Raw genomic sequence first — 27,655 nt, forward strand, 5'->3', positions numbered from 1 at the left:
TTCTGGACGGATCTTTACTAAGTCCTAAAGGACTGAAGCCTCACTGAGAGCCGTTCTTTGTTCTTGTGATTCTCTGGTACACTGCAGTAGCTAATATTATTTTATTTAATTAAAAAATATATAGATTTATTTAATTTATTTAAATAAAACAACAACGTAAGAACACAGCATGCTCATGCTCTTTGTTTTCATCTCCTGTCATGGCGGAAGACGTTGCAGCAGGAGGGAGGATGAAAACAGTCACCTCCTTCTGCTTTATTACTTCTTGCTTGTTTGCGCCACGGACAGTGTTCATAGTTGAGCATTGTTTACCATTAATTGCTATGTTTAATGGTGTTTAATGACAGTTGTGGTTTCTGACTTAGGCAATATGGGCAACCGCCCAGGGCGTTATCTTTTTAGGGATGGTAGGAGACCTCTACGGATTGTGGCACAGAGATGAAAGCAAAACAGAATGAAGAAGAGTTTAAATTGATACTGGTTAAATTTATTTCAGCTCTAAGTATTTAATATATTTGTGTTTTATGGGAATGTGGACCTTTCAGATCAATTTGAGAACAAATTTTGATAGGTAAGCTTAATTTTATTCTCATGTAGCATGGGATGCTGGTCTTGGTCTTGGCTCGGTCTCGGGTTCGGTGGTCTAGACTACAACTCTGCTATGTGGCTCCTTGGTTGCATGTCATCCCCCACCTTTCTGTTGGTTTTCTTTCAAAATAAAAGCCACTAGTGGCAAAAAAAGTGAAGTTCATGCCATGTTAGGACAGGAGACAAGATGTTTCCATCCCTGAAATTATGATGCATAGAATCACATATCTAAGTCTAAACCATGTTACAGAGAGTAAACACAATAAAACATGCTTTATCTGTGGCATTGTTCATTAAAATGGCACATTTCTGATGTATTAAAATTAAATACGATCGGTTCACTTAATGATATTGTATTAGCGATTAGGTAATGCATTCAGCAAGTACTTTTACTTTTAATACTTAAGTATTTTTAAAAGTCAGTACTTTTTTACTTTTACTTAAGTACAAATGTTAATGTGGTAGTTTTACTTTTACTTGAGTACATTTTTGTCTGTGTATTTGTACTTTTACTTAAGTACATATTTTGAGTACTTTCTCCACCACTGGTTAAAACGATAGTTTCCCTGCCAAAACAGGAGACTTGACAGGTGTGCCTTGCCCAGCTTTTGTGTTTATGTTAGCAATGGGATTTGACACCTTCGTTTGTCACACTCAGAAACTCATCTACCAGCCATGTACTGCCACGATGATTTCCCCCTCCCGTTTGTTGAGACCGGGGTGATATAAAATTTATTGTGCGGTTTGTCCGAAAGCTACACTTACACTGTAACCATCAACTAGTCAGCTGCCCGCCGTGTTCAGTCTATCTGCTCACCTGTATAAATACTCCTGCAGCGCTCTTCCCACTGTTCGCTTTGAACCAGCAGCTCCCGGAGGAGAAAGGCTGCGTTACTCAAGGCATCATGTCATTTTAATGATTCTTATTGGTCCCCCGAAAACAACGAAAACCCGGGCATTATCATGGCTCAATAACATCCCCACGGGCCGAACTTGAAAATTGGACATTATGATAACACTTAGCTTTTGTCAACAACTCAGGCGGAAGTGAGAGCTCCGCGCAACGCAAATGAAGTCCCAACTGGAACATAAATTAATGAAGCTTTGAGGTAGATTAATTTTCCTCGAGGAATTTTAATAATCAAGTTACTCAAATCATTCGAGGAATCATTTCAGCCCTAGTCTAAATTATACATATCCTTTGGGTAAGAATTGCTTAAGCTATTGATAGCTTTTTGAACGTTAGAGTAAAGAATTTCCTTTATCTCAATCAAATCAGAACACTTTATGGTTGGTTTTGAACCGTGTATATTGGAGCTGGTAGGAACTATAATGCCAAGTCTTTAATTGAAGAGAGGGGGAAAAAAATCATTAAACATTGTTACAAGCTGAGCAGGATCGGTTACGATTTTTTATTTGTAATTAGTATGTGCATTGGGATTCAGTAAACTGTTTGTTTCCAGATCATCATCCCTCCTGTTTCTGACAAAACATTTATGTCATATTTAGCTGTAGATTTGTACATCTCTTTATCTACTCCGTTCCTCAAACTTTTAAAAAGCAACCAATCTGTGGTTCTTTTGTTTTTAAGAAAAGATTTTAGGGCATAGTCTGTCTTTTTTTATTAACAGCCGAATGTCATCCAATACCCAAGGTAGCTGTATTTTTCTTCATCCCTTCATTTGAGTTTGAGTTTTAAGAAACTTATTCATAATATTACAAACACTTTGCAGCAATCATTTATCTGATTCTGGTTTGAAACGTCATCCCAATTAACCCTTGCTAATTCAGCCTCAAATGTGGGTACATCCTTTCTTGGAATTTGTATTATAATCTGTTTCTGTGTATTATAGCGACTGGCAAAACGATTTTGAGGTAATTTTCTTCCAATGAGAGTGATATTGTGGTTGGATAAGCCGCACACAAAACTATAGGATTTTATGATTCAACCAGGTTTATTTGAAAAAATTTTATCTATTAAGGTTTGACTGTTTTTGGTGATATGAGAGGAACCATTGATTAACTGGTGAAAATTTAATTTTGCTGTCAGTTCTCTAAGTGTTTTTCTTCAATTTATTGTCCATCCAGTTTATATTAAAATCTCCCAAAATGATTACTTCACTGTTGTATTTAAATCCTATACGGTAAAAACAATAGAAATTTGGCCTGTTAGAGATCCATAGTCTACTGGCTAACCGCAGTAATGTTTGTTAATAACGTAACTGGCTGGCATCAAAACAGAGCAAGTGGAAAGCAGCATGGAGGAGAGCACAAAGCAAGAGCTCATTAAAAAGGCAGGTGCAAAAATGTCAATTACCCAGACATGGTCCGAGTTTAAACTAGGACATTAACGCATGCAATTGATCTAAGATGTTTAACTTGTTTTTATTACATAATGCAGATTAATTATACTACCTATTTTGATCTCAAGCCCTTGCTCCCGCAGATGATTAACTAGTTCACAACAGTATGGTCTTGCAAACAGCAGTGAAAAATAAGTGGAGAGAGTCAGACTGGTGGCAAATTGTTACCCAAATTTCGTTTTAAAAATACAGTGATGGCAAAAAACAAGCTAGTATGTAGCCTGCTTATTGCAATGATGAATTACAGTATTACTCCACCAAAGCACGACCAGTTTAAAACTAATATTTCTAAATAATTTTTGAAACAAAAGAACTTATTTTAAACGGTTCTGAATAAAAAATTGGAAATGGAAAATTGAGATGTTTTTGTCTCAACTTAGACAAGTTGAGACGAAAAAATTTTCTTCAACATTTTTTTTTACATTTCCTGCAATAGAGATTAACCACGGTGCTAGAGTGTGATTAACCTGATCAAGCTGTTTCAATTGCTTGACAGCACTAATCAAGTCTAGCACCCTCAGAAGCACATTAACATTGAAACTTGCAGTCAATGTATTGATAGATTGTTTCATGTAACTCTCTAAGGCAGTTCTGCTGCAGAAGTTGTGCAGTCTTGCCATCTTCCACTGTGCAATGTACCAGGAGTTAGTCTCAAGCACTCACACAGTGTGACCCTTTGGGCATATAGCTTTTCAGGGTAATGTCTGGGAGTGTAGAAATCTGTCAATATTTTTCACTTGAACTGATTTGGTATTTCTGCTTTTCAGACTGCTTTGCTTTTATATCGAAAAGGTATGGTCCTTTCTCAGTAAGTTTCACACGACACAATTAGTGGCATACTACCTCCTCCCTCCAGTTTACATGTAAATAAGTATTGACTTCTGTGTAAATAACCTCCAGTGTAAACATGGTCATGGTTTAAAGCAGGGGTGTCCAAAGTCGGTCCTCGAGGGCCGGCATCCTGCATGTTTTAGTTTTCTCCCTGGTGGTAGTAACAACCTGTTCAGTATGTCAATGTTCTTCTTAGGCCTCTAATGAGCCATCATTTGAACCAGGTGTGGTTTAAAGGCTCAGAAAATCACATTAATAAAAAACACTACAATGTTTTCTAGATTTTTAGTTGTCCACTTAGGACTTGGCCCCTCTCACATTAGTTGTTATCTTTGGTTTTTGGAACAAACTAATCTGGACGTAGAGAAAAGTTCAATATCTTCCCATAGAGGAATCATCTCTCTGTTTTCATGGTGTTTTTTGTTGTTTTGTTTTGTTTTGTTTGTTAGGCTGTCTCTAAGATAAGAATGTTGATGCAAAGAAGAAGAACAAAAAGATGTCTGTCATTGTGTCCATGAAAATTAAACTCGGAGAGAAAAACATGATCAGTTCAAGGTTTCAGAAAGAGATAGAAGGGTGAACCACTGACAACATGAAACTGTGAACCAGTTTGTATTTTCTCAGACTGGCTAAAAGTGAACATATACAACATTTTGTCTACTAGTAACAGCCAGGCAGTTTAGAACTAAGTTGGGACAACAGGATCAGCTACAGGACAATATAGATACTCCAAAAGCTGTCCAAATAAGATTTAATAGTGCACTTACTTTGTGGGCTGTGCAGACCAAGAGCTAGGGTTTCAGCAGCAGATAACCAAAATGTTGCTTTGTTGAAACATGCACCGGAGGTTGAACTTTGAACAGACTAGCGTTGATGGCAGCCACCCACGGTAAATCACAGCACAAGCAGCAAAGAGACAAAGGGCATAATCTCAATACACCTTGCAGTTTTATTCCATTGCTTTGTTCATGGCACCTGTGACCTGGTTTTTAGTCAAATTGGTTTATACTGCATTCAGACAGAATGCGATTTAAGTGTCAGGGGCATCTGGTTACAAACGCACTGCAGTGATAAAGGTTGGTTGAAAATAATCCGAAAAAAAAATACTTAAACATTGTCAATGTGGAACATGTACTAAAGAAATGAAGAAATGCTTTAGTCTTAGAGTGCGGAATAGAGTTTATTCTATTACCGAAACCCAAATGAAGTCTGGAAAATAAAAACATAAAACATAAAAGATGGATAAGCGTCTGCAGAAGAACTCGTGAATAGCTCAATACTACTGTGATCAACAGCATAACTACACCATGTTCACATGAAGGTTTTTGTCACAGTGTATGCTTAAGGTTAAATCAAAGATTAATGTACCAAGCCGGGTCCAAAACAATAAATATGTGATGTGTCTGCACAATTTCTTTGTAAAGTAGTAACTTTTCAGGCGTGTGGTACAAATATTCCAACATAGCCTGACAGACTATGACTATGGCGTTCCAGGCGAGAAGCGGGGGACACCCTGGACAGGTCGCCAGTCTGTCGCAGGGCAACACAGAGACAGACAGGACATCCATGACACACACACTCACACCTAGGGACAATTTGGAGAGGCCAATTAACGTGACAGTCATGTTTTTGGACTGTGGGAGGAAACCGCAGTACCCGGAGAAAACCCACGCATGCACAGGGAGAACATGCAAACTCCATGCAGAAAGACCTGGACTGGGAATTGAACCCAGAACCTTGTTGCAAGGCAACAGCTCTACCAACTGCACCACTGTGCAGCCCGTAAATTATTATCATCATCATCGTTAATAATAATAACAATAATAATACCGTATTTTCCGCACTATAAGGCACACCTAAAAACTTTCAATTTCCTCAACAGCCGACTGTGCGCCTTATAATTCGGTGTGCCTTATATATGGACCAATATTGAGCCACAACAGGTCTAGCNATTAATTGCAATTATTGGTAATTTCTGCTAAGAAAACTCAGAGTTTCCAGGAAGTGGTTGTGAGGTTCACTTCGTGTTCTGACTTGGTGTCATGAGTCGACCTGTTCAGGCTGCAGGCCGCGACCCTGCGACAGGTCATCCAACGCAGCCAGAAGAGCGCAGGCACAGGAAACGGAGGCGAAGCACGCCTCGATGCCGCCCTTCACACAGGCCTCCGTCATCCCGTCCATCACTCTGAAACCAGAACGTTACAGCCAAACTGAGTCCAGGTTCAAAATGCTGACTTTCATCTAGTTTTCTCTGAGTGAAGCTGTGGATCAGGTTTATTTACTGACAGTTTGAGCAGATCCAGGTGGGACTTCCTCTTTGAGAAGGAGCGTTTCCTGGTTTCAGGTTCTGCTACACACGGCCCGGCCAGGTCGTAGAGGCGCTGCGGGCTGCCAAGAATCTGACCAGGACAGAAAGATGTTAACATTCCTTGGTTTAGTGAGCAGAGGATTGATGGACGGATAGGGATCACCTCCTTCATGATGCGGATGGCCTCGGTCCGGTGCTGGGGCGGCGGGTAGAGCAGGATCCGGTGGTACAGCGACTGCAGCACCGGCTTCATCGACTCCACGCAGCTCACCAGGCGCACCAGCTCTGCTGCGATGTAGCACACCGTCCGCACCACCGGCGCAATCCTGGCAGGGGCGCTGGAGGAGCATCCGGACCCCCGGCCTTGATCAGACACGCCTCCACTGGAAGAGTCCACTTCCTGACCGATTCCTGGGAGAGGAAACAATCTGGGATTCAGAGACGAGTAAGAGGATAAACGGACAGACGGACTGACGGATGCCTTACCTTGAGCGATTCTCTCTGAAAGCCGGTCTCTCTCTAGCGCCCCCATGTAGCTGTGGTGAGAAGTGATGGTTTTATCATTCACTGGATTTCCCATAATGGCCACCAGAGATGGACAAAGCTGCTTCCTGCAAGAACAAATACTGCCAATTAATATCAAGACATAAGTCAATAAAAATGTTTTCCTGATATTTGTCTCTCTTTAACTTCCAACATGAAGTATCTTCATATTTCTACATGGTGGATTCGCTTTGGCTGCAACATGTGAGGAAACAGAGAATCGTACCACACCAGGTCGGTGAAACCTCTGGACAGGTGCATTGTGGGAGGACAGCTGCTGAGCATGGACAGGATGCACTCCAGGTAGAGCAGCTGCAGCAGCTGATTGTCACTGAAAGGAGGAGAGAATGAGGAAACATCAATGAGTCACAGAGGGGAAGTGATGTCACCGACAGAAGACCTGCAGCGTTACCTGTCCACCGACTCCAGTTTCTCACAGAACACGGTCAGAACCATCACCACGTCCTCACACAGAGCCTGGCTGGTGGGGGAAACATCTGCACACACACGCACGCACGCACACACACACACACACACACACACACACACACACACACAAAGTTCATTCATCCAACTTCAACACTAAGTCATAAAACAAACTAATTAATCCTCCTCATTTGCCTCTAATCTCCAAGAAATGAAGATTCCTGAGGGGGAAGTTCGGCTCCAGCCATGCATTCAGGTTATTTATGTGTCACTATTTTTTGTTTATGTTTATTCATTTGGCAGACGCTTTTATCCAGACTAACAGACGGGGATAAAACAATGCAGTCAATATTAAAGCTAACAATAAGCTACTTAGAAGGAAGAACATCAGTGAGGTGGGGGAAGTTTAATAAAGTGGCTTTAAATCATGTCTAAATTAGTTTGTGCAGCTTATTTATCCATTCGCATTACATTATTAAGTTTTAACTGGTATTGTGTTCACTAAAACACCCAGTTATTCATTTTTTTGGATTTTCAAGTCATAAAATATTAGTTTTACCCTCCAGGTGTAGCTCAATATGTTAATGTTCATAAAACATGTTTTCTGTATGGCTGCTCTGTGCTTCTCTCAGTCCATCAGTCCATTTTGTCCCTCATAGAGACCCATACACCAAGACAACAATGACTCTGGACATTACAAACTGCCCATGTAGAAACTAGACACTTCATTCTTCACTAAGCAGATGTGTAGGATGATGTGTACCTTTTCTCTGCAGAGGCAGCGCGGTCACCTCGTCTCCTTCAGCTCCCTGCAGAGCAACACACAACACCAGGGAGGGTCACTGAGTTTGTGAAACAAGGAGATTTTAAGGAGCAAAAGAAAATGAAAGGGGGAAAAAAGCTAATTTCATGTGTTTAAAATGACTGATGACAAAATATTACAAGGTGAACACAGCATGATTAAACTGCAGGACCAGTAAGCAGAAAACGACACTGGAGTCAAGAGGAAAAGTATCAACCAGATGCTTCTGATCAAATTGACAGACCGTTCATCACCAGTGAGAAAAGCTGATTAAAGTATTCTCATCTCAGCAGCTGGTGGGTGTTAAACAGGCCATGAAGGAAAGAAACCAGCCATTACCTCAGAGAAGCAACTGGTCGTAGGACTTCTTCAGTTACTGGACCTGCTGGCAAAACCCTTGCAGCAAATCCAATTTAAACGAACCGAACAGTTCTTCTTTATGCTGATGATTCAATACTTTTTATTGTTAATCTCCAAATTTCTCCATCGCCTGTGTTGTCATTATTAACCAGAATAAGCTTGTTGACATATCAGGAGATTTTTTGCTTCATTAAAATTAAAATTAATTAAAATAATTAGGGATGAAAGATACATCAGAATTATAATATATCAGTATGGACCGATATTAATAACCAATGTTTATTTCCATCTACTTGTCATAAGTCTCAGGAGGGGAGAGTGTTGGCCACGCGATCAATAAAGTATTTCTGATTCTTAATCCTCACTGGAGGATATCAATATCAGAACCAGTTTTCATATCAGTGGGTCTTTAAAATGACATTTAGGAAAAACTCTGACCAAACAATGAGTCAACTGATCCTCATCAATGTGGAAAGAGTCACAGTATAAAGTCACTTCCAGACCATCTGCTGTCTGTTATTCTACAAAAATATTATTCCCTTGATGACCCTCAGTCACTGAGTGAACCACGAACTCAGTTAAATCTGAGGTCGTCCTTCCAACAACTGAACCTGGGCCAACCGCTGTCTTTAACTCAACAGTTACTGAGAGTAAAGACGTTGGATTAAAGATGGACATTGATTTTCACACAGATTTCACATTTTGGTTTAGTTTTAAATAAATAAATAACTGACCAGATGAGCAATAAACAGTTTATTATGCTGCTGTATGTAGAACCTCAGAGCAATAAGAGGAATTAATGTTACTGAAGACAAATCAGCAGATAAACCTCAAGGTTCTCGCTGCTCACTTTGTTGCTGACGGGCCTGTTTAAAGCTAGTGTGTGTGTGTGTGTGTGTGTGTGTGTGTGTGTGTGTGTGTGTGTGTGTGTGTGTGTGTGTGTTCTCTCTGACCTCCTGTCTGTGGCGCAGCTGCAACGTCAGGTCTCCCAGTATCTGGCTCAGGGTGGCCCTCACTGCCGTGTTGATGCTGCGCTGGTGACAGCTGGACATGTAGGTCTCAATACACACCTGTACACACACACACACACACCACAGGATATGAGTGACGCAGAGCACCAGAGAGCACCACCCAGCCACGTTGAACTGTCGGGGAGATTTATGGGAAGCTTCCATGGCGTCACTGGTTGCCACGGTGACCAGGAGAGGCATAAACCTCTGGGGCGTGTTGTCAGTCTGCAGAACATCTTATGGTCAGATTAAAGGTCACACTCTGGGGATGCTGAGCAGTAATGGAGCACAGAGACAAACAGAGACAAGATGTCCTGCCGGACGTCTGCAGCATCAGCAGATTTTACGACAGCGAGAGGAAAAAGTCTGGATGGAGCTCAGAAAAATGAGCCGAAGGTAAACCGAGTCCAAACAGAAAAGCTATCTGCAACTTTGTAACCAAAAACCTGCTAGGCAGTGAAATCTAAAAACACATTACAGCTGCAGCTAACAATTACTTTAATAATCAATTATTCTGATGATTAACTGGCAAATTCTGTCTTTTTATGCAATATTAGAAGTACATTAAAATGAATAATTTAATTAGTTAAATAGGGGGGAAATCTGCCTAAAATAAGTTAAAACATTTTTTAACATGAATGCAATATACATTTATATATTTCTGTACAGTTTGGGCTTAATTACTTTAACTGACCTTTTTAAGTCTGTATGCTCCAGTTAACGATTACTATATTACTAAACTAGTTGATTATTTCAATAAGTGATTCATTCCTTTAGGTTTCAGCCCTAATCCAGAAACCAGTAGATCTACAGTGAACCAGTTACAGTAACTGCATCTACCACAAAAACTTTTGCAGCCTCATTAATTATGAGGTATTTTTAGAAAGTTCAACAAGCCTGAACATCCTTCCTGTTCCTCTCTGAAGGCTCCTGGGGGCCGAGGAACCACATGGAGCTCCCAATGTTTGCAAACGATTGATAAAGATATGGATCATCTGTCTGAACAGGCAGCAGCAACCCATCACCATGGTTACAGAGACGAGACATCTTATTGGTGCTGAGCTCATCACCCAGAACATGGTTCCATCATTTCATCACCTCTTTAATTCAGTTTAGTTCAGTTACCGACTTTAATGAACTAATTAAATGTATATTTTCTGTTTAACATAATAAAATGCTGAGTGTTTCCATTAGAACTCGATCTGCTCTGAACGGGTTTGACAGCAGGAAGCTGGAGCTGAACAAAGACAGAAATCAGCTAATTAGACTCAGATTTAAAGCTTCTGCAGCTGCTGGGTCATTTTACACCTAATCAATGAAAAATCAATACATCCTCCAACGTCCGACCTCACAGCTCTACTGAAGCTGCAGTCTGCTGACGGGCAAGACACAGATTCTCCAGGAACAGATTTTCTCAGGTTCACATGTTTCAGCTCAATATTTCACCCATTTTCCCAACTAAATTTCCACAGTTTGGACTTCATGTTATCATATTTCTGATCTATAACTGGACACAGACAGATGGTCTTCATGGACGAGCCGTTCCACCAGCTGAGCAACATGAACAGAGAGGCGTTTGAGTGTCTGTGGTTTTGTCATCTATTGTTTGGAGCTGCCAGGGCAGCTGGCGCTCAAATGCCAAATTCATAACCAACCACCACACACACAACCTGTGGGCTCCTTACATTAACCAATAACCCAACAGTCACATTTTGGACAGAGGAGGAAGCTGGAGGAGACTCACATACACAGGGAGAACATGCAGCTCTGGGAACTGATGTGGTAAGAAGTTACATTTATAATGAGGGAACTGGGACAGCAAATAAATCTGGAAACAATAAAACTTTTTTCTGACTACAAGAGGAATCCTCCAGATGATTAATAACTTATTCACAGACCAAAAGACTGATTTTTCTTCCTACATCATTAAATCAAAAAACTACATTCACACAGTAAGTTCAGATGATAGTAATAATAAACTGCAGGTGTAAAAACGTCTTGGTGCTGAATAAATCCCTGAGCTCTGAACCTATAAACCCGTTAGCCTGTTAGCCCGTTAGCGTGTGGCAGCTAATGGAGATCTGCTGACAGCATTCAGAGCGGTGCTCTGAGTTATGACCAAACAAACAGAACCAGATACTCTGTCCCTCTCCAACAGCAGCTGGCCAGGTCCGATGGCTCTGAATGCATTAACACATCAACACCAGCAGGTTTTACGAGCCGCTAATGGCAGCAAACATCTCTTGTGTCCTGCAGCCGCAGCTGCTGAGACTGAACTAAAATTACAAAGAAATCCTCCCAAACCTCCAAACATTCGCACAAAGGAGCATTTATTGATTTATTAGCGTTAAGTGAAGCATTCTGCAGCGTCTGAGCAACAAAACAACAGAGGTGAAGGTCAAACAGCAGAACAGTTTAATCATCTAGTCAGAAATTTGTGCTATTTGAGTTTCATCTGATATGATTTTTGATGGTACATAAGGAGAAAAACCTCTCAGGATAATTTGAGTGTTTCTCTGTCTGTTACAGCTGAGGACAGACAAACATCCACATTCTGCCTCAGATATCAACGATTTCATCTCTGATCTCCTGTTTCTTTCTCTGAAATTAAAAAGCTTTCCGTTTCCAGGGAAACGCTCCTGCTCCTGAAAACTAAACAAGCTGAACTCAACGTCAGGATGTTGAAACAGATGGTCTAGTTTTCTTTAACCACTGTGGTTCAAGTCTCCCATCTGTAAGGATTATTTTTTCCTTTTACCGTCATAAACTTGTTCTGTTAAAAACACTGAAAAATGTTTTCATATTTGTTATGAACCAAATATTTATTCTTCTATTATTACAACTGAGATTGTAAGTTAAATCTACTTTATTTCCCCCAGTGTGAAGTTTATTAATGATGTTTATCATGTGTTGTTTTTTCTGTCAGAGGAAAGTGAGGAGGACTGAAACACGTCAGAATCATTTTCCACCATGAAGCTCAGAGATGAACAGAAACAGATCCTGAAGGTTTCTGACGATACTTTCCAATAAAGTTTGAACCGGTCCAGTCCAGGCAGAAGAATCAAACCCTTGGCAGAGATATTAGTGTGATAAATATTGGTCCTGATCTGGAGCAAACCAACAACCCCATTCAGTCATGTTTAGAGTTAAATGATGTTTTTGATGCATCAAATCTTGAAACGATTGTTTTACCTGAGCGATCCTCAGGATGGAGTCTCCATTAATGTCAAAGTTTGGAGAGTAGGTGATGCAGAGCAGGACCTGCAAACAGAAAGGAATCCTTCTGATGTTCTGCACAGGAGCTGAAACAAAGGGGTCAGAGGTCATTCATCTGACTGCCAGCAGAGCAGAGCTGCCTGTTACCTTCATGACCTCCACCTGCAGGTCCTCATGCAGGGAGGGGGTGACCCTGATGGCCTCCAACATCTGGCTGAGCAGCTGCTTCTCCAGAGCCTCCACCTCCGAGCTGACTCCGCCCACAAACCGGTCATCACACAGGAACTTCTGATGGAGACGAGGTCAGAGTTCACAGGTTGGGCGGAACCAGAGAGGCTGACATAATGAGGATCATGATCATGTGCAGTACCTGCATGCCAGCGAGCGCCGTCTGGCCCAGCTTGGTGTTCTTGGACTCCAGGCCCATCTGCAGCGGCAGCAGGCAGCGCTCTCTGCTCAGAGCAACAGAAAACAGAGACTTTACTGAGCTGGACAGTTACCAAACACACAGAGGCACCAATGAATAAATATCCATCAGGAAAGAGACCTATCCAATAAATTAACTGTTTGCGTCTGTTATACAGTAAAAACAACCTGGATGATAAAATTCTGGTTCAGCCTTCAAGCTCCTTCTTCTCTGATCAACATCAGATTCCAACTGAGAAGGAAATTATTTATCTGACCTTTGACTTTCATTGAGTCACACTGAGCGTCATGGATGGATGAGGTAAGAAATCAATAAGCTCAAATCTGTAGCCATAGATTCATATTCATAGACCAGAGCAGAAAAACAAACCTCCAGATTCTCTAATAATCAGATTCATATATTTAAATTATCATGGAAGATAGAAATCAGTTATACTATTTATTTAACCTACAAACAAAACACAATTAAAAAACACACATTTGAGTAAACATTACCTAAACAAATAATTATAATCAAGCCAGAAAAAATGCTAATAATTTCTAAATTAAATCTTCCACTGATTTTAAAAGTCATAATTAGGCTGTAAAAATAACTTCACACATTTTTTCATTATTATCTACTAAAGTTCTGATGCTGATTTAATGTAGACAGGCCAATTCCACTTGATTCTCATCTCCCTTCAGGTCTCCATCTGGTATTTCTCCCATTGAGTTGCATTTCTCCAGTTGAAATTTAACTGGACCAATCAGCAAACAGAAGAAGGAGATGTAAATGATGCTTGTAGTTTAGCAGCAGCATCAGTTTGTGTTTGTCACGCTTCCAAATTTTAAGAAATTAAAGTTGGAGCAAGATAAATGTACAGCTAAGCTTCATCAAGCTGCCGCATTACTTACGTCTCACCCAAACGTTAAGCAGACCGCAGAACAAGAGGCTGGTTTTTACCAGGCTCGTTTTAATGTGATCAACATAAAAAAACTTTACTTTGATAAACTGAATAGTTCTGCTCTGGGTCCGTTATGTAACTAATGTGTCTGATCAGAAACTGTCTCCCGTCTTCAGAGACTCTTTGTCTTGCTGTGTTTCTTCCATTCGCTCCAACTGAATCTCCTTCTCTTTATTCATGGCTGATTGAATCTCTGCTGCTGATGGATCTGCAGCTTTCAGACGCCGCTGAACCAGCTCAGCTCCTCCGGCTTCAAACGGGCCACAGGGAGCCTCAGAGCGCAGGACAGTTAAATCAACCCGCCGTCTCTTTATGAGCCTGAAGAAAGAAAACTGAGCCACAGGGAGAACAATGAGGCCATCCGACCCAGAAAGAGACAAAATCAGAGATAAAACTGGCAGAAACTTTCATATAAAACCCAGAACTGACAGCAAATATCACAGTTACATCAATCATTTCAGTCACGCTTTGCTTCATGCATCAATGTCAGAAGGTTTTTTCATTCTGTAGAAAACGAGCTGCTCAGACTACGGAGGATATCATCAATGTTTAATCAAATCAGCTCTAATAAAACAGAAGCTAACAATGAATAATTCAGCATTAGAACTGCAGCTTCTTTTTCTGTCATCTCCTTTCTATAGGGGGCGCCACCACAGATCTTCAGCCTTCTTCTGCCAAATAAACATTCCCTAGTGACATTTTTTTTTTTTACAAAATGTCACTAGAGGCTGAAAAAGTTTCTAAAAGTTGGCAACATTCATTCTTGTCTAGACCAAAACCCCGTTTACCACCATCCTCTCATCTCCACACTGACCACGCCCCTCAGTGACCCTTGGCTCCGCCCACTTTGACATTTTTAAAAATGTGTCTGGGGGCAGTTTTCCTTCCAGGGGGTTAGTCAGACCAGGAAGACGTAACCAGATAGAGAACTGGTTCTCCTGTACTGACTGTAGTCTTTGAATATCCAGACAATGCAAATTTCGACACACAGATATCCGGCAGTTATCCGGCAGCTTGAGTCGGGTTTGATACTAGTTTTAGTTGAAATTCTGTTCTGGTTTCTCAGTTTTCATTTTCAGATCGCAGACAGACATCTGAAGTGACTCCTGTTTGTAAAAGTTCCTCAGATGTCAGGAAGAGTTTAGGAAAACCGTTAGCCTTTTATTTCACTGCTCAGTTTTATATCTGCCTTATCAGCTGAGGGATTCCAGGAGGATTTAAATTCATTCAAATCAGACCAGGACAGTTTAAAGTCGTGGGATTCGCAGACTGCTGCAGGCGACAACACAGAGAAGATGTCAGGGAAACTTTCCCCCAGCAGATACAGGTTGATGACAAGCCAGAAAAACGAGATTCTTAGAGAACTGGAGGAATAAACCATGAAGGGTTTCAGACAATAAACACAAATTAATACCAGAGGCAACATCATTAAACAGACAGATCCTTTTCTTTATTCCAAGACAGAAGAATTGAGACATGAGCTGAATGAATGAATGAATGAATGAATGAATGAATGAATGAATGAATGAATGAATGAATGAATGAATGAACTTACCGAAGCTGTGAAGGAGAAATCTTGAATGATCCCTTCTGAGCCTCCAGAGTTTCTGGAAAAACAAACAAAAAAAAAACGGCATTAATCAGATATTTTGTGTTCTTTGCTTTGGAGCTGCTCTGTATCAGGAAAAGATGGAATCATTTTGATGAACTTTGTTATAATGATGTAACTTTCCCTACATAAATAATAAGACATTTTCTAATTTGCTTCAACATTAACAGATTCATTATCATGTAAACTTTCCCATTACATGTTGTATTTTTTAGTAATAGTAGACTTTACTAGCTGTTTAACAAAATAAAAGTTGGATGTAAAATTATTGTGATTTTGTGTCTTATAGCTCATTCAATCAGGTTAAGGTCTGGACTTTAACTAGACCATTGGAACATCTTGATGTTTTTCTTTTTCAGCCATTCTGCCACAGATCAGCAGGTCGGTTTGGGATTATCGTCCTGCTGATGACCCAGTTTGGACTGAACTGCAGCTGTCAGACAGACTCACATCTGACTCTGGAATATTTTAATAAACATGGTCGACATGGAAACAAGCCCAAACCATCACCCCTCCCCCACCGTGTTTGATAGTTTGAATAAGATGTTTGGTCTTTTCTAGATGCTTCAGAGATTTTCTAAACTTTCTCTGGATTCAGTTGCTGCTGCTTCTCTGACATCTTTCCTGATGTTTTCACTCCTGAGTACAAAGTTAAGCTTCTGTATAAAGAGCAGGAGTTTTATAATGTTGCAGATGTTCCTCCCAAAGAAAAGACTTTAAACTGAAAGTTGTGCATTTTGCTACCTGCATGTTTAGCCTCAGTGTTCAGTTTGGACATGCTCAGCAGGCTCTGTTACGTTTCTGCGTTTAGGAGAGAACATGATTCTCCCTCCATCAGCACAACCTGAACCTGTCCTCTGTGAGCTTCACTCCTCACCCGCCTTCATCCTGAAAGGTCATTCTGCCGCTGTTAATGCTAGCAGCGTCTCCATGACATCAGAGGAAACCATGTTCTGCTCCGGTAACACAGCGAGTCGCAGAGATTAACTGGATGTTTCTGAGCATCACGGAGGTTTCGCTCCGCGTCACTGACAGGAAATCCTTCATTTCTCCCGGAGCTGAGAACCGTTTCCCTTTTAAATGAAGCAGGAGTTCAAGCATTTATTGCAGGTATTTTAATAAGAAAAAAAATCTCTGGTCATGATTTTACAAAGCCAGCCATAAAACTAAAAAGAAGATGTAATTTTAATGTTAAGGTATCCTCAAATCTGACTGAAGAACCTATTTTTCATCAATATTTCTTCTTGACGTTGTAACCGACTGACCGTTCTCACCTCACACGTTCCCTGGAACATTTTGTTTTCCCTGCAGCTGATTTACCAAATATTCCTACATCCACACAGTTTGAGTCAGAGGATTTTAGAAACATCCGGTTGGTTTTCCACCCTCTGACGCCGACACATAGTGCTTTATGTTGCCTGGACGTTGGAACATGGATGTCAGGATGGCGTAAAATCCAAATGTCCAGTTTAAAGTGATGAAAACCAGATGGAGATCCATTTAGTGACCATGTTTTTCTGGGAAGAACTGGAGGCCCAAAGTTGGAAAAATCAACCAGAACACAACAAGAGATGAGAATTTGGACTTGATTCAGTCCTGATCTGGACTTTTTTGGCTGCTGCTAAAATGAAAATGTAAGTAATAAACAGTGAATTTCTTCCTGTTGCTGATGATACTTTCATTTAGTGATTGGTTTAGGCCCCTTAAACCTTCCCAGCTGTTTCCACTAGAAATCGGTCCTGAATGTAATATAGACTAACAGTTTATCACAGCATTTATTATAATGACTGTGATCATAGATAATATTATTCAACCAGTTGTTTTGGTTGTAAATGTGTCTCAGCATCACACACACAAGTTCTGCTCTGTTGGTCATGTGACTCAGCTGCTAAACAGAACCTGATTCTGATCAAACGTGTTTTCAAATGGAAATAAAGCCTGAGCGATGGAATGATCCAGTTTTAGAGTTTAGAAACATCATCACTGTTGCAACCAGTTTCAATTATAAACATTATTAAATCACATTAGAGGGTAAACAAAGGGATCACATCCATCACAGCTCTGACCTATGAACACTGCAGCAGCAGCTTCTATTCAGTTCAGTTTATTTTTTTAACTCCAGTTCACCACAAATATTTTACAAAAATGATCAACTCAGCCTCATTATGCAGGTCCAGTTCCTGTAACCCTATTAACACACTCAGGCTCAGTTCACTTTCTAATTGGTTAAAAAAGTTTTACATCACATCTCCTGTACTAGCATGTAGCGACAGTGGAGAGAAAAACTCCACTTTAACAGGGAGGAACAACAGAACCAGAACTGGACGTCTGCCGTGACCCACTGGGTTTGAGACAAAACACAGCAGCACTGATCCAGGACCAGCAGAACCTGCTATGGTAAAAAATTAAAAACTCATAAAACTCTGCAGCTTCAGGTCAGAATCCTGTGAGTTTGATGGAACCAATGCAAGATACTAACTGATTACAGTTCATCCAAACAGTAAAGCAACATGTTCATAAAAAGTCTAAATAAATAAACAGGTTGGCACCGTAGCTAGCAACACACTGTATTACACGGCGGCCATGTTGGACTCTGAGGTCAGAGTTGGTGTCAAACCTTCAACTCTGCAAGTGGGAATTTCAGATTTGGGGTCCAGAGTTACTTAATGTTAATGTTAATGTCTGAACAAATGGGAGGAACGTTTATTATAACAGAAAATATCTGCAGAAAATTAATTAGAAATTAAATTTGGCTACATTTATCTGAAATGGACTAAAATAAGAAATGGATAAAAACTGATTTAATCTTTTTACTGAATTTTAAAGTATTGAACAGAACTGGTTTGCACAGCGCCCCCCAGAGGCCTGTGTGTAATTTGGAGTAATCAGTCAGCTCTGCTGCTGACGGTAAACATCCACGCATGAGTGGCGCGTGGAGGAGTTGACCACGTCAGCAGGTCATCAGGACGTGTCTGTTTGGAAACCATCTGCAGAACAAACACTGGAACCAGTTCCAGTTCCAGTTCTGGTGTAAACACTGAATCCAGATCTGATCGTGGCCTCTCCTCCCACCAGGGGTCCCGCTACGGACCCCCGCTGTTTCCCGCCCCGTTTCCGCCTCACCTGCAGGTGAACCGGGACGCAGATTATCCTCACGCACACTCACCGCAGGCGCACACGCACGCATCCCGCACGGCTTTGTGTTTGTGCCCAGACGCGTCTTTCTGCAGCTTCCTCAGGATTTCCTCCATGCTGAATCCGCGGCCGCAGCTGAAGGGGGGAAGCGGGCCTGGGAGGGTCGGTGCGTGGCTTTTTAAGGGAGCGGAGGCAGTGACAGCATCCCGGAGCCCCCCCACCGCTGCTGAGGATGAGGATGATGATGATTCATCCCAAACCTGCAGCCAATGATGTCAGGCCAGCCACAATCCCGTCAAGGTGGGAATGAACAGGAAGCGTCCGGGTTTCTGATCCCAGATCGGAGCCGATCACCTTCCGGCTGATAATCAATAATCAGCAGCTATCGGCCTCCTGCTCCGTTAAACCCGGATCAATAAATCCTCCTCGCCGCTGTTCGTGACTCGTTTATTCCTCCGATCTGTTGCGTTTTGGGAATCCGGTCCAGCTGATCCTTCTGCTCCAATCAGAAACCAGATCCGGTTCCAGAATCCTCCCGACCGGAGCGGCATCACAGCCGCAGTCCAAAAGGCGGATTCCTGCCCTACCTGGCAACCCAACATGCACCGTTTGTTTTCCTGGGTCGGACGCAAAGCGCGGCTGAGCGGCTCTGGAGCGGCTTTACGGGACACGGACAGGTGGAGGAAGCAGAGAGCGGAAACCAGCCTCTCGGTCTTCACAATAAAAGCACAACAGGAAACAGTCACTACAACTGATCTGTAGATTTTTAATAAAATGCAGCAGAATGTCTGACTGAGATTTTATTGAGTTTTATTATGTAAGAACAATTAGATCAGTTCATCAAGAAACCCACCAGGGCCGGATTTACAGGGATGTGGCCCCTGGGCTGGGGCCTTCTGGTGCCCCATTAACCACAGGTAGGAATGACAAACATACAGCAGCAGGTATGAACTGACACATCCATACTTACACATTTTGTGCATTTTCTTTTTTTAAAGCTGCACATTTGTTTTATTAGAATATGGATTTTTAATAACTACATGGTTTAGTTTTTTTCTTAAGTTGTGAGTTGTTGTTTTGTTTGTTTTTTTACCTTTATGTGGCAACACATTCCCCCCTTCACTATGGGATAATAAATTATAATTCTATTCTATTCTATTATATTCTAACACAGCTTCTAAATCAAAATGCCGTTACCTTTAGAGGAACACTTTACGTCGTTCAGATGAAAATTGCTCATTTATATGTAAATGTGGGGGCGGCTGTGTGTTAATCCCCTCTTTCAGGCTGGACGTCTCCCTGGACGACGAAAAACTGCCAGAGTGGAAAGAAAACATTCCTATGTTCCACATTAATATTACACATTAGACATGCACATACAGATTTATTGTTATTCATATAATTCTATATTTAAAATATACATATTGAGCAAATACTCATTGTATGGCTCCAATAATAATAAAAGGAGTAAGTAAAAAGTTTCAATATGAATGTATATAATTAAAAGATTAGTGGGAGTGTAGTATTCTTATTACATGTATATTTAAAATAAATGTAATCAAAGTATTGATTAATGTTGTGCAGTAACTGATCATATCTCTGAATGTATTTATTTTTCCAGTTAAGCTCATACAGGACAGATTGGTTTAATTTATTCCAGTCATTTCACTTTGATGGTTCAGGATTACAAAACCTCTGGCAGAAAAAAAACATTAAAACGATTCAGTGCCAAAATGTTGCTTTTCTACCAACTGGTGATATAAACTGAATTTAACTGCATTGTATTGTAACAAGTAAAAAACTGAAATGTGTGAAACTAAATTATAATCCGGGTTCATGACTGGATTATATCGGATGGATTAGATTATGTTTTTCTGTAGATGAATTTAACTTCCTGTGTTATAAAAGACTTTCAGATGATATTTGTAGTGAACTGGCTCAACAGCCAAACAACAGAAAGTTATGTTGCTAAAGAACCTGAATATTCACACGATGCTTTTAACATGTAGGTTGGTGGAAAGTTGAGTGGATGGAAAAAGTGTGAGAGAATTTTGTATGAGCATCAGTTTTTCAGTTTTTAAACTGAAATAATGAAGTGAATTCACTTTTTTATCACAATTAGATTAACTGTAAAATAAAAACAGTAAATGTAGAACAGACAGCTCACATACAGACTATCAGTTGTCTGGGGTTGATTTCCTAAAGGCTGCAAATAAATACCTCGACTTCCACCAAAAACAAAACATGTACTATTGAGTTAGCCCATAGCTAGGAGTTTTCAACCAGTTGAAACGTATCTGATTTTTTAATAGTAAATATTTTTTCTCATTTACAGATTTAGGTGTTGCCACTGCAGCCAGAAGCTCCTGGGTTTTAATCTCATGCAGAGTTGGCATGTTCTCCTGCTGCATGCTCAGGTTCTCTCCAACAGCTGTTAGTCTGTGTGAAACCTTCTGGGCTGGTTCTGCATCCTGACCTGGTCCAGATGAATCGTTCCAGGTCTTTGGACTTTGGTTTGGTGTGATCATGAACATCTGAAGATAGAAGATCTGTGGGAGAAACTCAGAATGATTCATTCACACTGGAGTTGCTAAGCATGGTGAGGTCTAAGGTCATGACCCCTGGGGATCTCAGAGACTTTCCTCCTCTTAACTTTCCAGGCTGCATAGAGAAGTAGCTTTAGCAGCTAAGTGACTCAAATGGAGGTCATTAGCACAATCTTTTCCAGCTTCAGTAACACAAATGGAGCTCATGTAATGACCCTAATGATTTACAATCTTCACTAATGAATAAGTAATGAACTTTGGACAAATGGATTCTTTAAAACCAGCCAAAACATTGTAATTACTGTTCAGACAGTCTTTGTTTCTCATCAGAAGACCTCTAAGGATGACCAGGGTCTGCACAGCCTAATGAGCTGCTGGACCGCCTGGAGGTGAGTTACTGAGGAGATGAATGTTCTCCATTCAGCATCCATTCACTGTTTGACCCACTTCCTTCTGCGTAGGATCAGCAGGGCGGCCAATCACAGAACCAGGCCACAGAACGGTTCCATGATAAAACTAAATGAAAGCGTGAATCACAGGCGGTGACTGAAGGGTCGGGTTCATCGCTCTGAAAAGAGATCAGACCGATGAGTCCGACAGCAGGCCTGCAGCGCATCGACTGTAATTATGAAATTAATGAGATTTAGAATAAGACTAAATTCAGTTCTGATCTCTACTGCTCCACTGAGGAGGAGAGAAGGGCTAAATAAAAACCCAAAACACAAACCATGAGAATAACTGAAAACTTTAACACATTCAGAGCTAATTCAGCGATAACCTGCTGCACTCTGCCATCTTTATTACATCATAAAGTAAAACATGTTGAAAGGTTGTTCCTGTTCTGAGGGGATCATCACATTTAAACAAATCTAAATAAAGGTAGCTAATGCCAAGCAGAGAGACCATGCTGGTCATAATGTTATGCCTTAATGATGGATCTTCAGGATTTATTGAGCAGCTCTTCGCCGTGCCAGCATGCAGTACTGAACTGTGACCACTGGAGGGCGGTAGACTCTAATCTTCAACCAGGCCGAGACTGATAAATGACTCCTGAAATGTTCCAGAGGGAGATGGACTTTATTTTCACCTGAAGCGACAAAACGTGACTGAAGCGAAGCGAAGTGAAGGCGGACTGGGGCTGATGCTGGAGTCTGAACTGGAAATAATGAGACGACTGAGACTGGGAGGAGAGGAGGGACAATAAATCATTCTGTTCGGTTATGTAACCATCCTGTCCTCTACGACACTTTCAATCATCATCTCGATCATTAAACCAGCTTTACACTCAAATTTTGTGTCTGTTACAAACTTTAATATATTTAATAAGTATTCATATAAAGCTCATCTGTGCTTCATATGAAAATGTTTGTTCTCTCCGGTCAGCAGATTCACATGGATTCACAAACACAATCCACAGAACATTTCCTCTTTGCTGCGCAATTACGCACAGCCACTCTGGCACAGATGGTCCGCATTCAGTCCAGAGCGCTCAGATGACCGGCAGAATTTCACCCTAATTACACTGTGTGTGCGTGTGTGTGTGTGTGTGTGTGTGTAGGTATGATCGGCTGCTTTCACGCTCTCCGAGGTGCCTTTTGACGTCACGTGGCAACTTTTGCGAGAGATCCGCGCGCTCGGTGGGTTCGGAGTTTCTGCGTGGTTGCAGCTGCTGGACAACAGACCGTCGGGGACACAAAACGGGATTTATGGGTCGGACTGTTTGGGAATGTGCCCAAGACGCGCCACATGCGTAATAACGCGCAGGATGTCCCCGAAGCTCGCCGAGACGTAGCTGTGTTCCGACTGAAAATAACACTTTCTTCACACCAACGCAGGCACAGCTGTGCGCGTCCATGTCACCGCTGGACGCCTGTCCAGTTCGTCCATGGATAAAAAACAACAGCCGGACTCCAGGATGCTTGTTGTGGGAGCGACTAACGGAACTTTCTCTGCTGACAACATGAGGTCCGCGTTCATGATTGAGGACACAGTCGGCGGCGGGGAGCCCGGCATTTCCACCAACATGATGATCTCTGAAGCTCTGGCGCCTCGGCTGCTGAAAATTGCGCAGGACGCCGCAGAGGCTGCGGCAGCGGCTGCGGCAGCGGCGGCGGCAGCGGCCACTTCTCCGTCCTCCTCCAGTCAGCCGCAGGTCATGGAGACGAACGGGACGCGGTGCGGGGAGCAGATCCTGAGCTACGGCCGCGTGGAGAAGGTTCTGATCGGCGGGGTGCTCACCATGCTCACCCTGTCCACCATCTGCGGGAACCTGTTGGTGGTCATCTCGGTGTGCTTCGTGAAGAAGCTGCGCCAGCCCTCCAACTACCTGATCGTGTCTCTGGCGCTGGCCGACCTGTCCGTGGCGCTGGCCGTGATGCCGTTCGTCAGCATCACGGACCTCATCGGCGGCCAGTGGATATTCGGACAGTTTTTTTGCAACGTTTTCATCGCCATGGATGTGATGTGCTGCACCGCGTCCATCATGAGTCTGTGCGTAATCAGCATCGACAGGTAAAAAAAAAAAAAAACTTCTGAAACTAAACCTCAAACCATAAAGTCTAATTTTTACAGGAAACAAAGAGTTGTAGGAGAAACTTTCACATCTTTGATCTGCAGACTTCATCAAACTGAGACTGTCGGATGATTTGTTATCCATTAATCCTTCATTTCCAGTGACTGAGTCATAAAATCAGATCTGTCTCCATCTGAGTTTTAGGATTTAAGGTTTGATCTCAGCTCTCTGGGCTCTCAGACAGATTCTGCTCTACGCCTGCATTTAGATCACTGAACACAGACTTTTATCAGTCCATGTTCTTGTAGTCTTTAGGAGTCACATTTCCCCCTGATGGTGGCTGTTCTGTTCTTTGAGGTCCAGCTGTAACCTGGACCTTCAGTCAGGCGACTTCCTGCAGCATCCGGCTGCTTTTCATTCAGAAAATCTCACAGCTCCCATCTGTGGCTGCATATGGCTCACACAGATTGTGGTTAAGCTCTTTGTTCAAGGGCACCTTGTTGGGGGTGGGGTGAGCGTTGCTCATGAGAGGCAAGTCATTTCTCCAATCAGCTCATTTTCAAGTCTAAACTGTAAACATCTTGTGTTTGTTTCGTCTGCAGGTACCTGGGCATCACCAAACCTCTGACCTATCCCGTCCGGCAGAACGGCTGCTGCATGGCCAAGATGATCCTGTCAGTGTGGCTCCTGTCTGCCTCCATCACCCTGCCCCCGCTCTTCGGCTGGGCGCAGAACGTCAACGACGGCAGAGTCTGCCTCATCAGCCAGGACTTTGGCTACACCGTCTACTCCACGGCCGTGGCCTTCTACATCCCCATGTCGGTCATGCTGATCATGTACTACAGGATCTACAGAGCAGCCAAGCTCAGCGCCGCCAAGCACACAATCACTGGCTTCCCCAGGGACGGGGAGCACCGCACAGGGGCGGCACACAGAGGGGGCCGCGGGGTGCACGAGCCCCGGCAGCCATCGGAGTCTGGGGAGACGGGGAGCGTCGAGGCAACGGAGACGGAGCAATGTGATGAGGAGGCGGAGGAGGAGAGCCTGGACTGCGTGGCGGCGGCACTGAAGCTGCAGCGGGAGGTGGAGGAGGAGTGCAGTAGCCGCGTGTCCCGCCTGCTGAAGAGTGGCGAGCACCACCAGCGGAGGAAGCGGAAGAACCAGTCCATCTTCAAGCGGGAGCAGAAGGCGGCGGCCACCCTGGGCATCGTGGTGGGCGCCTTCACCTTCTGCTGGCTGCCGTTCTTCCTGGTGTCCACGGCGCGGCCCTTCATCTGCGGCGTGGAGTGCAGCTGCGTGCCGCTGTGGCTGGAGAGGACGCTGCTGTGGCTCGGCTACGCCAACTCACTCATCAACCCCTTCATCTACGCCTTCTTCAACCGCGACCTGCGGACCACCTACAGCAACCTGCTGCGCTGCCGCTACCGGAACATCAACCGGAAGCTGTCGGCAGCCGGCATGCACGAGGCTCTGAAGCTGGTGGAGAAGCCAGACACAGACGCCTGAAGAGGCAACGCAGCCAGTCAGGAGAGCCGCTGTGAAACATCCAGAGGGCGGGACTAACCTCCCTGCTGCCAGACTGATTATCTCCTCCTTATGTATGAAGGTTAAGGCCAGAGGGGAGGCTGGTGTTGGACAGGCTGATCAGGGATGTCTGGCTCTACGGTGGACTGGGTTTAGCGGACAGTAGCTGACCGAGCTGCATGCTGGTTTTCACGCCTCTGTTTGGACGGATGGATCCACCAGCTCACGTCTTGCTGCCTTTCGTTTTCAGTTGGAGCCTCGGAGAACCAAACAGGAGCTGCAGCCGTCTGCTAGTTGGTTCTCCACCAGCTGCTCTTCAGCACACACACCTGCACAAACAACGACTAACGTGTAAAAATGTAAATAATCTACAGATTAACGTTCTGGAGAGTCTAGCTGCTTTTCGTCACCGTGCTTATTGCTTGTTCCAGAATAGTTAGCAGAAAGCTTCTGTGTATCTGATCCATGATGTTTGTGGCTCTCTTCTGAACAGAACTTATTTATTGTGAGATGTTAGCACAGCCTGTAGGGGAGAGGAATGTGATGCTGTAGACACTGGATTGAACGTCCTGTGCCTTTTCCTGCTCTGTCCTTCAGGTTTTGGTTGCAGGGAACAACAGCCTCATGTTGAAACCTGCACTTTGTGCTTCATTTACTCAGATCTGCACTGGAAGGGAAGAAGAAACTGATTTAAACTCATGTATTTATAGTTGTGGCCACTGAGCACTGACGCACATTTATTACTATTCTGTGTTTCCTTCAAAGCAGAAGGACTGTCAGGAATTACAACTCAGTGTTGTTGGTTTATTACTCCTACAAAAGCTCTGAGAAAAACTGAGAAACTAAATAATTACTTATGAGAAATGATCATCAATAAAACATGTAAAATGTCCTTGTAGCTCCAGAGCTGTACTTTACAGCAGACACACCATTTGATTTGAAATGGGTCACCGAAATTTGGGCTCCAAATTCATGAGCTGCTTCCTTCAAATGCCGCATTAAAAGATCGATTGACTCACAGCTGTAAGAAGAGGATTGTCTGGATTTCTGGATTTTTCGTTTTGTCCCCGGATGTGAAGGGTTTAGTTTGTCCTTCGTGGTCCATCCTATCCCAAGATGCACTGCGGCCAGAGAGTTTTGTTCTTGTAACAACGGCAGATGAAATGGGAGGAAAACTGCTTTAAATCTAAAAATCTAAATGTTCCAGAACAAAAATCAGAAGCTTGAAGTGGTTGCTGTCATCTGCGTAGGCATGTTTTAATACAAAATTACTAAAATATTTATTTATAAGTGTAATACATTAAAAGGGTAACAGTAATCATTACCAGTTTGTGTTTAGTTGCTAGGCAACAAGGCATACGCAGAGGTCAGGTTGGACCATCCAGTTTTACTCGCTCTCTTCCGGCCGTTACGGCCGATGAAGAACCGGTTAAAGTCGACCGTTTAGGATGCAGCCTCTGAACTTGGAGCTTTAACTGAATCAGTTATCATCTTAAAAACTGATTGTTTTCACTCAAAGTCTAAGTTTTTCCCACAGAAAGTTCTGAGATGATGAAACAGAATCGTTTTGTATCTAACCTCCATGACCACAGTTTAATCTCCACATGTACAGTTCATAAATCTACTGTTGGATATTTTTGTCTTCGGTCACCCAGTGTGTTTCCTGCTGGTATCAGGCTGACAGAGTTCTGTCCTTAATGAGCCCAGAGAACAGAGTCCGGAGCCAAACTCCAGTTTATTGATCTCTGATGTTTTCTTTCCAAACTGGAAGTGATTTTTTAAGCAGCCTGATTTCCACCATAAAACATGACAGACTCTGAAGTTCACAGGCTGGACCAGCAGCCGGTTCAGTCGCTCTTGCTTCGAGAATCATTCAGATATCATCACACGGTTTCGTTTCTTTGAGGCAACAAACAGAGTGATGCAGAGTGTGTTGCCATGGCAACCAGTTACAGATGTCCCCGGTTCTAGTTCTTGCTCAGCGGGTTTGATAATGGCCGCCCTGTTGACCCGCTCTGGTTTAAACTTTTTACATCACAGTTTGAAATGAGTCAGTTCAGGACCAAAAGCCTAAAAGACAAACAGGAAGAGCTTAACTGGACTTCCTGTACTCGCCAAAATAAGAGTCTTTCTCTGTCACAGGTTGGATGATAATCATGAAAGAAGAAAGGTAAAATATGTTTGATGTTTGGGCCGCAGCATCAGAATCATTGTCTCTTTCTGTAACAGTGGCTGGATTCTTTTGTGGGTGTGTTTTTAATTAAAAGTGCCAGAAAAATGATTCATAACCTGTGAAATATTCAAAGAGCTCCCAAATGGAAAAAACAAGATGCAACAATAATGAAATCACATGAATATGAAACAAGCGCTGCATGTTTTATATATCAGGCTGAGGTTAAAAGAACTAATATTTCATCTTTTAAAGATGCTGAAAACAAAACGGGGATGAGTTTCACCAAAATAACACAAAACATCTTTAACCTTTCAACTGTTAATTTCATCCAAACTGAAC

The 27,655-nt window shown here is 42.5% G+C and overlaps 2 protein-coding genes across 4 annotated transcripts in view; one reads left to right on the forward strand and one right to left on the reverse strand.

Moving 5' to 3' along the window:
• arfgef3 (ARFGEF family member 3) overlaps window positions 1-19,446 on the reverse strand; it is a 47,996-nt gene extending 28,550 nt beyond the window's left edge. Inside the window, exons 1-13 of one of the 3 annotated variants that reach the window (XM_015021213.1) lie at window positions 18,593-19,446; window positions 15,373-15,424; window positions 12,818-12,935; window positions 12,595-12,735; window positions 12,424-12,492; window positions 9,175-9,291; window positions 7,823-7,868; window positions 7,046-7,130; window positions 6,860-6,964; window positions 6,577-6,701; window positions 6,254-6,501; window positions 6,069-6,181; window positions 5,835-5,967 (exon numbers count right to left, since the gene is read on the reverse strand). In XM_015021213.1, coding sequence (XP_014876699.1) covers window positions 5,835-5,967; window positions 6,069-6,181; window positions 6,254-6,501; window positions 6,577-6,701; window positions 6,860-6,964; window positions 7,046-7,130; window positions 7,823-7,868; window positions 9,175-9,291; window positions 12,424-12,492; window positions 12,595-12,735; window positions 12,818-12,935; window positions 15,373-15,424; window positions 18,593-18,677 — 1,437 coding nt within the window. In that variant the 5' untranslated portion in view covers window positions 18,678-19,446. The remainder of the gene's footprint in view (window positions 1-5,834; window positions 5,968-6,068; window positions 6,182-6,253; window positions 6,502-6,576; window positions 6,702-6,859; window positions 6,965-7,045; window positions 7,131-7,822; window positions 7,869-9,174; window positions 9,292-12,423; window positions 12,493-12,594; window positions 12,736-12,817; window positions 12,936-15,372; window positions 15,425-18,592) is intronic. The other 2 variants (XM_015021212.1, XM_015021214.1) reach the window with 2 other exon arrangements.
• A 2,932-nt stretch (window positions 19,447-22,378) lies between these two features.
• On the forward strand, window positions 22,379-27,424 carry LOC106938992 (5-hydroxytryptamine receptor 7-like). Its single transcript, XM_015021216.1, has 2 exons — window positions 22,379-23,618; window positions 24,222-27,424. The coding sequence occupies exons 1-2, from the start codon at window positions 22,993-22,995 to the stop codon at window positions 25,123-25,125; spliced, it is 1,530 nt and encodes a 509-aa protein (XP_014876702.1). The 5' UTR covers window positions 22,379-22,992; the 3' UTR covers window positions 25,126-27,424.
• Window positions 27,425-27,655: the final 231 nt, after the last annotated feature.

This window comes from Poecilia latipinna, unplaced genomic scaffold (genome assembly GCF_001443285.1).
Source record: "Poecilia latipinna isolate Pla-1442-1.1 unplaced genomic scaffold, P_latipinna-1.0 Scaffold2744, whole genome shotgun sequence".
Classification (NCBI taxonomy): Eukaryota; Metazoa; Chordata; class Actinopteri; order Cyprinodontiformes; family Poeciliidae; genus Poecilia; species Poecilia latipinna.

What these genes read in the sequence shown, in the direction of transcription:
- LOC106938992 (XM_015021216.1), top strand. Translation starts at nt 22,993, where the DNA reads ATGGATAAAAAACAACAGCCGGACTCCAGGATGCTTGTTGTGGGAGCG. An exon ending in TGCGTAATCAGCATCGACAG is followed by an intron (nt 23,619 to 24,221) that starts GTAAAAAAAAAA and finishes TTTCGTCTGCAG; the next exon opens with GTACCTGGGCATCACCAAAC.